The sequence below is a fragment of the Peromyscus leucopus genome, chromosome 9, assembly GCF_004664715.2.
Source record: "Peromyscus leucopus breed LL Stock chromosome 9, UCI_PerLeu_2.1, whole genome shotgun sequence".
Lineage (NCBI taxonomy): Eukaryota > Metazoa > Chordata > Mammalia > Rodentia > Cricetidae > Peromyscus > Peromyscus leucopus.
In genome coordinates this window covers 109,122,840-109,134,991 of record NC_051070.1, presented here as the reverse complement: position 1 = coordinate 109,134,991, position 12,152 = coordinate 109,122,840, and the positions used below count along the sequence as shown (strand labels likewise).

General features: G+C 43.3%; 1 protein-coding gene across 2 annotated transcripts in view; it reads left to right on the top strand.

Moving 5' to 3' along the window:
• The first annotated feature begins 7,377 nt into the window (after positions 1-7,377).
• Positions 7,378-12,152, top strand: part of Capn7 (calpain 7) — a 42,995-nt gene continuing 38,220 nt past the window's right edge. Inside the window, exons 1-2 of one of the 2 annotated variants that reach the window (XM_028891215.1) lie at positions 7,378-7,727; positions 11,322-11,430. In XM_028891215.1, the coding sequence (XP_028747048.1) occupies positions 7,626-7,727; positions 11,322-11,430 (211 nt within the window). In that variant the 5' untranslated portion in view covers positions 7,378-7,625. The remainder of the gene's footprint in view (positions 7,728-11,321; positions 11,431-12,152) is intronic. The other variant, XM_037208743.1, reaches the window with a different exon arrangement.

The window sequence follows — 12,152 nt, the reverse complement described above, 5'->3', positions numbered from 1 at the left end:
TACTTACTGAAGAGTGGATATTAGCTGTTAAGTAAATGATAATCATACTACAATGCACAGAGCCAGAGAGGCTAAGTAACAATGAGGGCTCTAGGGGGGGATGCATGGATCTCCCTGGGAAGGGGAAACAGAATAGATTTTACAGGTGGACTGGGGTGGATGGGGTTTGGGAATAGGGGGGATCAGGTTGGGGTGGAGTACTGGAACAGAAGACTGGAATGGAGGGCATTGGGGTGGGGGTGCAATGTGGAAAACTAGTGCAAGGAAACTTCCTGGAATCTACAAGGGTGGCCCTAGCAAGGTCTCTTAGTAAGGGAGGATATGCAGCCTGAACTGTCCATCTTCTGCAACCATGCAAGGCTTCCCGTGGCAGGACGAGGACACCAACCCAACCACAAAACTTTCCATCTACAATCTGTCCTGCCTGTAAGATGTGCTGGGGCAATGGTAGGGCAGGACTTGTGGGAGTGGCCAATATAATGTAAGACCCCCACCGCCAAAGGGAGCCTATACTTGACACTGCCTGGATAACCAGGAACTGGAGCCTGGATAGCTCAGAGAATTAGGATAGAACAAAACACAACTGCCACACCCCCTCAAAAAATCAATGAAATGATCCCTAATGATGTTTGAGTATATTCATGGATCAGTGCCTAGCTCTGTGGTCAACAGAGAGGCTTCTCTGGCAGCTTATGGGAGCAGATGCAGACCCAAAGCCAAACACTAGGCAGAGAGCCCAAATTGGAGGTTTCCATTGGGTCCCTTCCCTTGGAGCTCTGGGGAACTCCACAGAAGAGGGAGAGGAGGAATTGTGGGAATCAGAGGGAATGAGGAGACCGGGAGAGCATAACGCATGGAATCAACTAAGCAGGGTTTTGGGGGGATCACAGAGACTGAACCAGCAATTCCAGAGTCTGCATTAGATCCTCTCCATATATGTTATGGTTGTTGGTGTGGTATTTTTGTGGAACTCTGACAGTGGGAGTGGGGGGTGTCTCTGACTCTTTTGCTGGCTCTTGGGACCTTTTTCTTCCTACTGAGTTGCCTGGCCCACCCTTGATTCGAGGCTTTGTGCCTACTCTTGTATCTTGTCGTGTCTTGTTCAGCTTTGTGCCCATAGGGCATGCTTTTTGCTGTGGGGGGATGGTGCAGGGAGTGGACCTGGGAAAAGGGGAGGTGGGAGAGAACTGGGAAGAGTGGAGGGAGAGGGAGCTGCAGTCAGATGTATTGTATGAGAGAAGAATAAAAACAAAGCTCAATGTATTTTTGTTGTTGGCAGTTCTGGGAACTGAGCGTAGGGTTTTGAGAGCATTCTAAGCAAGTGCTCTCTCTCTACTGGCTACATTCCAGCACTTTTAAAAAAAATTTTGTTTTGCTAATTAGCATAGAATATGATGACATGTAGTTCATATGCTATGTGATTTCCAGAGTGATTTGTCACATGAACAAAATGACACCATTCCATTATACACAGCACTTCATGGCCCTGGTCCATTGAGTCTGGAGAGACTCTGTGACAGTGGAAGGAATATTCTGCAGAGTTTGTACTTTCAGCAATTGTCATCACAGAGTCTTTCATATCTAAGCAGCCATTGACAACCACACTGGATAGTGAATCCTCTAGATGAATCCCGATGACCCTCTTCCGTAAGCCATGAGATGAAGACTCAATATTACTATAACAGGGATTAGTCTTCCTATGATATTAGTATGAATATTATTGGATTTTTACTTATGATGGTCAAAATTGACTGAGGGCCTCCCACATGCTAAGTATATTGTCTACCACTGAGTCACAATCCCAGCCCACTTTTTGTTAGGACAAATGATCAACCCAAATAATGCAAAATACCAAGAGGTTACACTGGGTTTTTATACACTTTCAAAGAAGTAAAATCAGAATTGCTTTTAATCTCTTTATGGGGGCACTGTTGACATACAGTGAAAGCTTGAATGAATCAATAGTTTGTGTGTGTAAGCATGTTAAAATATATTTCCTGTCCTAATAGTCCTGTGGGAGCTTGCTGCTCTACCCAGGGCTGCTTCTCTGCTGCTTTCTCACAGCAGAGGTACAGTTCGGGGTGTGGACCTACCAAAGGAGGGATCTTTCCTATAGTTCTTTGCCCTGGCCAGCAGGGCTTCAGCCGGTTCTTGACCACTCTAAGGACGGAATGATAGGGACAGGAGACACAAAGGAAATACACCAAGACAAGATTCTGATCAAGGTGCAACTTTATTTTTCTCCATGAGGGTTTATATAGTTCCTGCAGGGTATGGGGAGCAAGAAGCTATTATCTGCATAGGGTGGGGCAAGCTAACAGGATGTTTGTATAGGATGTTTACAGGGTGAAAGAGTCCAGGGCTCTGACTCAATGTCCTGTTGCTAGGCAACCTGACTGTAAGATGATCTGGTTCCCTGTCTTATTGGGGGGGGGGTCCTGTATTTTTCCACTAACTAGAGATTCTGTCCTTGTCCCTGACAGTTCTTGTCGTGGGAGGCAAGGGAAGCTGGTCCTGAGCATCCTTTATGCTGCACATAAGGTTGGGGCAGAGCTACAACTGAAGACATTGTTATTATTGGGGGATTAGAGAGAGGATGCACACTGCCCTCTCTTGAGTTCTGTTGCACTTGCAGATTGAAATTCTCTACACAGGTCTTGGTCCAGGTCTGTGTTTGTCTCCTGTGTTTAGGCATGATGCAAAGGACAATCAGAATCGGATCTAGCTCCCTTGTGCCACGGGTTTTCATCCTAAACTGAGTAGTTTCAACTGAGCTGATGGAGAAAATTCTTACCTTCTTAACAAAATAAGTAATTCTCTTAGAATTCACCCTAGCACTGCCAGTTCATGATCCCAATTTTGGCAGTCTGGTAGTGTTCAGTTAGGATCATGGTCATTGTTCACAGAGTTTCACTTAGGTATTAACTTTTGATAAATGCCTTTCTTCTCCTTGCATTTCAAATATAAAGTGAAATATAATAAGAATTCTCAATGTATTAACAGTCTATAAATGAATATTCATTTCAGAATACTCTGTAGGATGGTCTCCAAGAAATACATTTAACAAAACCATCACTCTTGTCACATTAGTATACTATATGGTTGCTATACAACTTATTTTGCCTTTGTGTTTAGAAATGGATGGCAATACGGAACAGAAGACTTTGCCCAGGTAAGATTTTACAGATGTTAAAACACAGTAAGTAGGTACTGGAGAGATGGTTCAGTGGTTAAGAACATTGGCTGCTCCTCCAGAGGACCTGGGTTCAATTCCCAACACCCATGTGGCAGCTCATAACTGTCTGTAACTCCAGTTCCAGAGGATCTATCATCCTCATACAGACATACAGGCAGGTCAAACAACAACGCACATAAAATAAAAATAAATAAATCATATTTTAAAAACACAGGAACTAATGAGGATTGGAAAGATAAAAACTAACACTGAGATGGCCACCGTATTGTGCTGCCAGTGACCATGCCAGAGGAGCAGCAGGGGGCAGTTGAGCTTCAGATCAGCCCACCAGCAAGTGGGCGAATCGGGGATAGGCAAGGCCCCCAGGGCTTTGGCTCCAGATGTCTCGTGTTACTGCTGTGCCTTTGCCTGTTTGCTGCTGCCATTTTTCTCTAGTATCTGGCATGGTGTGAATGGGTGCTGGGGCGATCCCCACTGCCTTTAATGTAGTGTGATTATCTCATGGAAATATCCCGTTCTAATGGGCATTTTTACCTGTGAATTATTTTTACCTGTAGAAGATGATTTCCTCTTAAGCTGCACTGTTTAATTGAAGTGATGATTTTATACAATAATAGTGTTAGTTTAAATAGAATTTTGATGATTAAGGGTTTTTAACAAATATAGTAAGGGATTATGATAGAGGTTTGTTTAGTGGGAAAATTAGTGTTAGGTAAAGGTAGGATATAGTGTCACTCCTGCCCCTGATAAAGCAGTGGCTGCAAAGGGTAGAAAATGGGAACAAAGCAGTGTCACACAGCTAGGACTTTTGAGTTTCTCTCAAGGAACCGTATAGACTGTGGCTTAGGTTAACGATTAAGGAAAATTGAGTCCCAGAAACTAGGCTAGCTCAAATTCTTTTCATCTTAATAATGGGTCATGTGTTCATGGTGTCTATCAGAGCTAAAACAAAGCTTTAAATAATGACTTCAGGTTATGTTTTTATGTTTTTGTTAATGGATTTGAGGTAGAAAATCTTGGGGAACAATTTAATGTTTAGAAAGTCACAGTTTTAATAGTTGATTGAAAGACTCATTGAGGTCAGGGAACAAAAACAATGGCAGCCCGGCTATTTCCGGCTGACATAACTTTCTTGCTAGGATGGGTTGGTGTTCAAAGGTGATGATTAATTCCTTGTACTCATTTCTGGCCTCAGCTTCCTGACATTAAAAGATTTTGATGAGTAGTTATGTATCCTGAGAATTTAAAGTAGAGCTAAGTGATTGTTTTTCATATATAAAAGTTGAGATTTGTGAGTCCTTTATGATTTTATAAGTTTACCTTTTGAGATAAATAATAAAATGATCCTTTTTAAAAAAAATATTTATTTCTTATGTATACAGTGTTCTGCCTGCATGTGTCCCTGCAGGCCAGAAGAGGGCACCAGATCTCATTACAGATGGTTGTGAGCCACCATGTGGTTGCTGGGAATTCAACTCAGGACCTTTGGAAGAACAGTCTGTGCTCTTAACCACTGAGCCATCTCTCCAGCCCCCTATTTTTTTTTTTTTTGAGACAGGGTTTCTCTGTGTAGGTTTGCGCCTTTCCTGGAACTCACTCTGTAGCCCAGGCTGACCTTGAACTCACAGAGATCTGCCTGGCTCTGCCTCCTGAGTGCTGGGATTAAAGGCCTGGCACCGCCGCCGCCCAGCAGTCCTTTCTTTGTAACCACAAAATGCAGTCTGCAAGTAAAAGAACTGGCTGAGAAAAATGTCTTGCTTGCTTACACCCTGTTAATCTATAACAAGTTGCTTGGACATAGTTTTTGGGAATAATTTGTTTTTTTTTTTACCTGTAGTATGTAAAATGTTTAATTATGTACAGGAAATGGGAAACCTGTTTTTTACATTGTAATCATTCACTTAAAAATAGAATGTAACCATAATGTAATTTTTATATTGCTTGAAAGATTTTGCTGGGTTATATAAGTTATAAGGGAAAAAAAATAAAGACACAGAGAAAGAAGACATCAGGAAGTAGTGTAGAAGAAAGTCATCAGGAAAGGGTAAGAGGGGAAACATCAAAGGAGAAGAAAAGAACAGAAAAAGAGTGGAGTAGAACAAGCAATAGGAAGAATAATAAAATGAAGCACTAAGCTTTGACCCTCAGAAAAATCCTTGTGTGTCTGTTTGTCTGTCCAGTAGTTCATCTACCCTGCATCTCCTCTTGAGTTTCTCTGACCTGCTGAAGGCTTGCCATTCATCATCACCCTGGGTCAGATCCTGCTGTGTTGGAGGTGTGTGTGTGTGTGTGTGTGTGTGTGTGTGTGTGTGTGTGTTTCCCTTTTTTGCTGGCCCGAGAGAATTAAGTTTTACTCCCTCAGAAAGAAAAGTCAATTGAGAAATTAGTCCACCTACTCTGTGGATCCCCTCGATTCCTAAGCTGCTGAAGGCTGGTCCTCACAGCAGCATTGTGCATTTAATTCTTTCTGGGTTTTATAATCCTCATCAGATTTCAAAATATCTATGCTTTATAACCTTTTTAGAATGAATTAGGCAACTGTCATTCCAAGCGCATCATTGGCCCAGGACTTTGTAATTAACCCTAGCTCTATAGTATATCTTTTACCCTTCTGAATAGACTGACTTGGAACCTGTGAGCACCGACATTGCTGTACAGGTCAACTCCACATCAATCCGGAATGTTAAATTATGTTGTGTGATTTGGCTCCGACATAGTTTTTCTAAAAGCCATGTCCTGCAGTTCAACAGTTCAAAAGAATATTTTTGACAATTTCAGTTATAACTAATACTTTTGTTACCAAAGATTCAAGGCAGATCAGACTCAGCTTCTGACAAATATCCAGGGGTTTTACAAAAGCACCCATGAGAAGTGAGGAGTATCTACCTGTAGATCTTGCATCATGAATTATTTTTGCAATTTATGTAAATATTACTTTAGTCTTACTGTTTTGCCTTTCCCTTTATTTCTTTTTTTATCTTTGAGAATTGCATACAAGTATGTATACAATTAAAATATATCATATATATTTCCTTTTCTCCCCTTCCAACTTCCTCCCCTACACATACATACACACACACACACACACACACACACACACACACACACCACACCCGTCTCCTGCTACATCACTTCTTTCTTTCTTTCTTTTTTTTTTTGGTTTTTCGAGACAGGGTTTCTCTGTGTAGCTTTGCGCCTTTCCTGGAACTCACTTGGTAGCCCAGGCTGGCCTTGAACTCACAGAGATCCGCCTGCCTCTGCCTCCCGAGTGCTGGGATTAAAGGCCTGCGCCACCACCGCCCGGCTCTTTCTTTCTTTTTAATTAAGATTTTTTTCATTCATTTTACACACCAATCAAAGATCCCCCTCTTCCCTCCTCCGTCCCCCCAGCCTCCCCCTCTCAACCCACACCCCACTCCCTTCCACAAGATGGCAGGGCCTCCCATGAGGAGGCACATTCAGTAGAGGCTCACTTCCCTTTCTTATCTTTGTGTCTTTGTTAGCCCATGTAAGGAATCATACAATATATAATTTTGTCAAGACTTGCTACTTGGACTCAACATGAATTTTGAATTTCATCCTAGCTCTAGAATCTGCCATTCGTTCACTATCATCACTGCTGAATTCAAACTTTTAAGGGGACAGAAGAAAGCAATCAAACTCTCACCTGGTATTTAATTACAAGGTTAAACCTGCCTAAAGATACAAGTAAAAAATACACCGTCTGGTTCGTAGACAATTCAAACAATACCACACATAGGTGTTCCTTGGGGAGCCATATAAGGTCATGTTTCAGTTTGTGGAAAATGAACATTAGCAGATCACCTCAAGAGCACCTCCTAGCCTCACTTCATATCTCTAATTTATCCTTAGTTAATCTAGTTGGCGACCGGAGATGCTACTGATTGTTTCTTTCCGCCTACCCTTCTCACACTTAGTGGATAAAAGGCTCCATAAACCTCAGGCTCCTTTTAAGCCAAACCGGAACTGTGGGCAACAACCTTACAGGTACCGCCTTCCCGACAAGCCACAGAGAAGCTCTCAGCTTCGACTTGGCACCTGCTTCCTCTCGCCCAATCCCACTGGACAATGTTCTGGCCCCGCCCACCTGCGGTCGAATTGAGCCCCGCCCTCTCCTGTAGGCGCCTCTAGGGTCGACTGCGCCTGCGCAATGCCGCCAGTGGGCGGAGCGAGGACGCGAGGAGGGGCGGCCCGGAGGGCTCCGAGCAGACAGAGTCTGCTCAGCTCCGGCAGCCGCCCTGGCGGGTCTGAGGTGGTAGCGGCTCCGTCCTCCCTTCCTCCGCCCTGCCCTCGAAAGTAAACTTTGCCGCTCCGCCCGCGGGGTCCCCGGTTCTCGCCGCAGCGTCTCCAGGCGGCGCGGGCCGGCGTCAGGGCCTGTCTGCCTCCCCCGGCTCGGGGCCTGGGCGCCATGGACGCGACGGCGCTGGAGCGGGACGCCGTGCAGTTCGCGAGGCTGGCGGTGCAGCGCGACCATGAAGGCCGCTACTCTGAGGCCGTGTTTTACTACAAGGTAGGGCCAGGCACCGGCTCGGGCCGAGTCACTGGAGCGAGCGCTGGCGGAGCCCGAGACGGAGGGGCGGGGTCCTGTCCTCAGGCCGCAGTCCACGCTGGCAGGTGCCCGCTGCTCTGCTACCTGTGGTGGCGCGAGGTGGGATGGGGAGTGAATGGCCTGTCTGCTCGCTGTCCCTCGGCCCTGATGTGTGGCCAGCCGTGGGTGATATGTCCTAACGTGCCAACAGTGCATGTTCGATGTCGAAAAGAAAAAGTGAAGTAGGAAGGAAATTCATCTCTTTAGCATTGGATGTATATACACATGTATATACTCATGGTGGTTTTTCTTTTTTCTTTTTTTTTTGGTTTTTCGAGACAGGGTTTCTCTGTGTAGCTTTGCGCCTTTCCTGGAACTCACTTGGTAGACCAGGCTGGCCTCGAACTCACAGGGATCCGCCTGCCTCTGCCTCCCGAGTGCTGGGATTAAAGGCGTGCGTCATGGTGGTTTTTCTAAACGTATGTGTGTATGCGGGGTTTTCACTCCAAAACTTGAATCATATCGTTTATACTGTTGTAACACCTCACTTCTGCATTGTGCCTAGATAATATTTGGTGGCTTGCATGTGCCACATTTGCAGCCTATTCGGTAGTCTGTGGTCCAGCAATGTAATGGTGCGCTTAATATCCTTAGAGCTAATTTTTTGAACATTTGTGATTCTTATTTGGGATGAATGACTGGGAGCACAATTGCTAAATCAAAAGGTTATGCGCTTCCACAGTTTATCCTGTGCTCTCCAATCCTGAGGGTTTGCAGCGCACCTCTCCTGTTATATCTTCATGATGTGGACATCCGTGATTATACAGAAGTAGTAAAAACACCCCACCCAGCCCCCAGCATACGTGCTATCAATAAAAGATGGTTTGCTTTCTGCTCTCGTTTTATTGCTTTTATTTTAAAATCTACTGTACATTTTAGAGACTTTTGCTGTGTTTTAGGAGCATTCGTTTTAAATGTTCTAATTTTAGATTTTACACCCCACTCCACCCTTGTGTGTGTGTGTGTGTGTGTGTGTGTGTGTGTGTGCGCGTGCGCGCGCGCCGCGCCTGCCTGTCTGTCTGTCTGTCTGTGTCCCCCCTCTCTCTGTGATCTTGCTATATAGTGGAGGCTGATTTCAAATTTGATGTCCTTTTGCCTTAGCCTTGCCAAAGTTGACATTTCAGGAATGTGCCACCATGCCTGACTACCAGGTGATAGTTCCTTAAAAGAAAATTCTGTTTTAGTTTTGGGAAACGGCTTCAAAACTACTAAGCCAGCAACACAGTGCCATATAGCCTAACAGCACCTTCTTATTTGCTTGTAATCCCAGCAGCACACAGTACAAAGAGTTAAGAGGATCAAGGAGTTCAGGCCAGCTTGGGCTGCTACATTGTAAGACTTTGTTTCAAAAACAAAACCGAAAAGTACCATATAAAAATAACTTTATCTAAAACAAAAGAAACTATTCAGCTTTTTTATTTTAGCAGTTGTCATTTAAGAGTTAAAAGTCATCCTTAAGGAAGTTTAAAAAATAAAAAGATAATTAGTGCTATGGATCTCCAATGCTGCATAAAACCAGGAGTCAGGAGGACCAGCCAGCTCTGGACGTATGAGACCCTGTTTGGAGGGAGTGGGGAAGGGAGAGAGAGGGGGGGGGAGTTGTGCTTTGCCCCCGATTATGTTTTTGAATATAAATGAAATGAGTAAAATAAAATTGATAGTTATTTGACTTTTTTAAAAATGCAAGGTGATTATTTGAAAATCAGTACTTACAAGTGAGGAGTAAACTATACTCGGAATTAATGTTTAATTTATGTACAAGAAGTTCAGCTTATTGAGGTATAATGTATTTTAAAAATTATGCTACACGTTTAATGTTTGTATGGAAATATTTTTTTCTCCCTTGAAAAAAATACCTGCTTTATGGACCTTGAAGAAGTCATATTTTCTAACCCACCTAGCTTTTGTGGTTGAATTTCCCATGGGGTGTAAACTGCATTTATTGATTTTGTAGGATTCAGTTCAACAACTTCTGTTTAAAACCAGGCTTGCAAAATGAAGCCCAGAGATAACTGCTTTGGAAACAGCAGGAGGCCCATGGCACACGCTCAGTTCCTGCTGAGAGGGGCTGTCCCTTGCAGGACTCTCTGTCTGCTCTTTCTAGGTGGTAGCATTGTCAACCTTAGAACAGTGATGGGGAAATGCAAGCTCTTCCTCACTAGCCATAGTACAACTGGTTATGGAAGTTATGGAAAGCGGGAAGGCAAATTAGACTTTCTTAGTTAAGTTTGTTTCATAAAACTGAAATCAAGCATGACAGTTAGGGTGTTTGGCCATCCTATCACCAGAGTAGGTCAGTTTGGGCTGTCTCTTGACCATTGCCAGTAGTCTATTGTGGAGGTATCTTTGTGGATTTTTGTGGGCCTCTCTAGCACTTTGCTTCTTCCTGTTCTCATGTGGTCTTCATTTATCATGGTCTCTTATTCCTTGTTCTCCTCATCCAATGACTGAGGGAACTGGATGCAGAGATCCATGGCCAGGCCCCAGGTGGAGCTCCAGGAGTCCAACTGGCGAGAAAGAGGAGGGTTTATATGAGCGAGAATTGTTGAGGCCAAGGTTGGAAAAAGCACAGGGACACATAGCCAAACGAATGGAAACACATGAACTATGAACCAATAGCTGAGGAGCCCCCAACTGGATCAGGCCCTCTGGATAAGTGAGACAGTTGATTAGCTTGATCTGTTTGGGAGGCATCCAGGCAGTGGGACCGGGTCCTGTGCTCAGTGCATGTGCACTGAGTTTGGAACCTGGGGCTTATACAGGGACACTTGGCTCAGCCTGGGAGGAGGGGACTGGACCTGCCTGGACTGAATCTACCAAGTTGAACTCAATCCTCAGGGGATTTTTTGCCATGGAGGAGATGGGAATGGGGGGTGGGCTGGGGGGAAGGGGGACGGGAGCGGGGAGAACAAGGGAATCCGTGGCTGATATGTAAAATTAAATTAAAATTATAAAACAAAATTAAAAAAAGAAGGAAAAACAAAAACAAAAACAAACAAAAAAGCTGAAATCTACTTTATTATATTCTACTGTGAGACTTCTAACCTTTACAATTTCTTGTGATTTTTTTAATTGATGTTTTGGTGATGGTTTTATTGATTTGGTTTTGGTTTTGATGGTCCTGGATATTGAATCCAGGGCTTTACACACGCTAGGCAACTGCTGTGCTTAGCTAAGCCCCAGCCCCTGTTTTAATGCTTAAGACTCAGCGTGCCTTTTCAAAATCTATAATTTACACATAAGGAAAACAGAAAACATGTAAGTCACAGCTGTTCTGAAGAAATGTTTAATAACTGGGTTCTTAAATTTTCAACAGAATATAAAAATTAAGGATATTGAAAATGGAAAGAATGGTACTAGAAGATTTTATAACTTATTTGCTATATAAAAAACTTGATGTTTTTGTTTTGTTATGAAATGAATAGATAATTAGAAAGTAGTAATTAAAATTCATACTGTGAAGGTGTTTTGGATTCTTTGAATTATATTATTATTATATTATTATTATATTTTAAGGAAGCTGCACAAGCCTTAATTTATGCTGAGATGGCAGGATCCAGCCTAGAACGGATCCAAGAAAAGATCAGTGAATATCTGGAAAGAGTCCAAGCCCTTCATTCTGCAGGTTAGTCAAAGATGCCACTTGCCTTTCCCTCGTCTCGGACCACATTTACTCCTGTGTTTCTCTTTCCTCTTCATCTTGGGTCTTTTTTGGGGCTGGGGGGTATTGAGACAGGGTTTCTCTGTGTTCCCCCTAGCTGTCCTGAAACTCACCCTATAGACCAGGCCATCCTGAAACTCACTGAGTGCTGGGATTAAAGGCTTCCCACTTTCTACTTCCTAGCTTCATCTTGGATCTTGATACTCCCTCTTTCTGCTCACTGAAAAGAATCTCTTAAAGAGATTTAAGAAATCATGACGGAAAGAAATTAATAGATATATAAGAAGAATGTTAGAGTACACTTTCCTAGTTTTCTCTAGCTGTAGAGATAGTAAATTCTCTACATTGAATTTATCATTGACAAAGTTGCGATGAGGACCATGTCAGAGCCTATTTTTAAAGTGTCAGTTCTGACACTAAAGTTAAAGCACTAATTGTCTTTACTGTTTAAGGACTTCAGCAATAGACAGTAAATTCACAGACTTTTCGTTCAGTGTTCTGTACCTACAGACCTTGGGCGAACTCTTTTTTTAAATGTTCCACCTTGGAAAGACAGCATGTGAGCAGAGACCTGGAACAGCTTGTATATATATAAACAGCACAGCTGTTGCCACAGAGGAGCACATGTAAGCTTAGTGATGAGTTTTGTCAGAGAAAAAGGGTTGTGTCAAAATCTGCTGTTCATT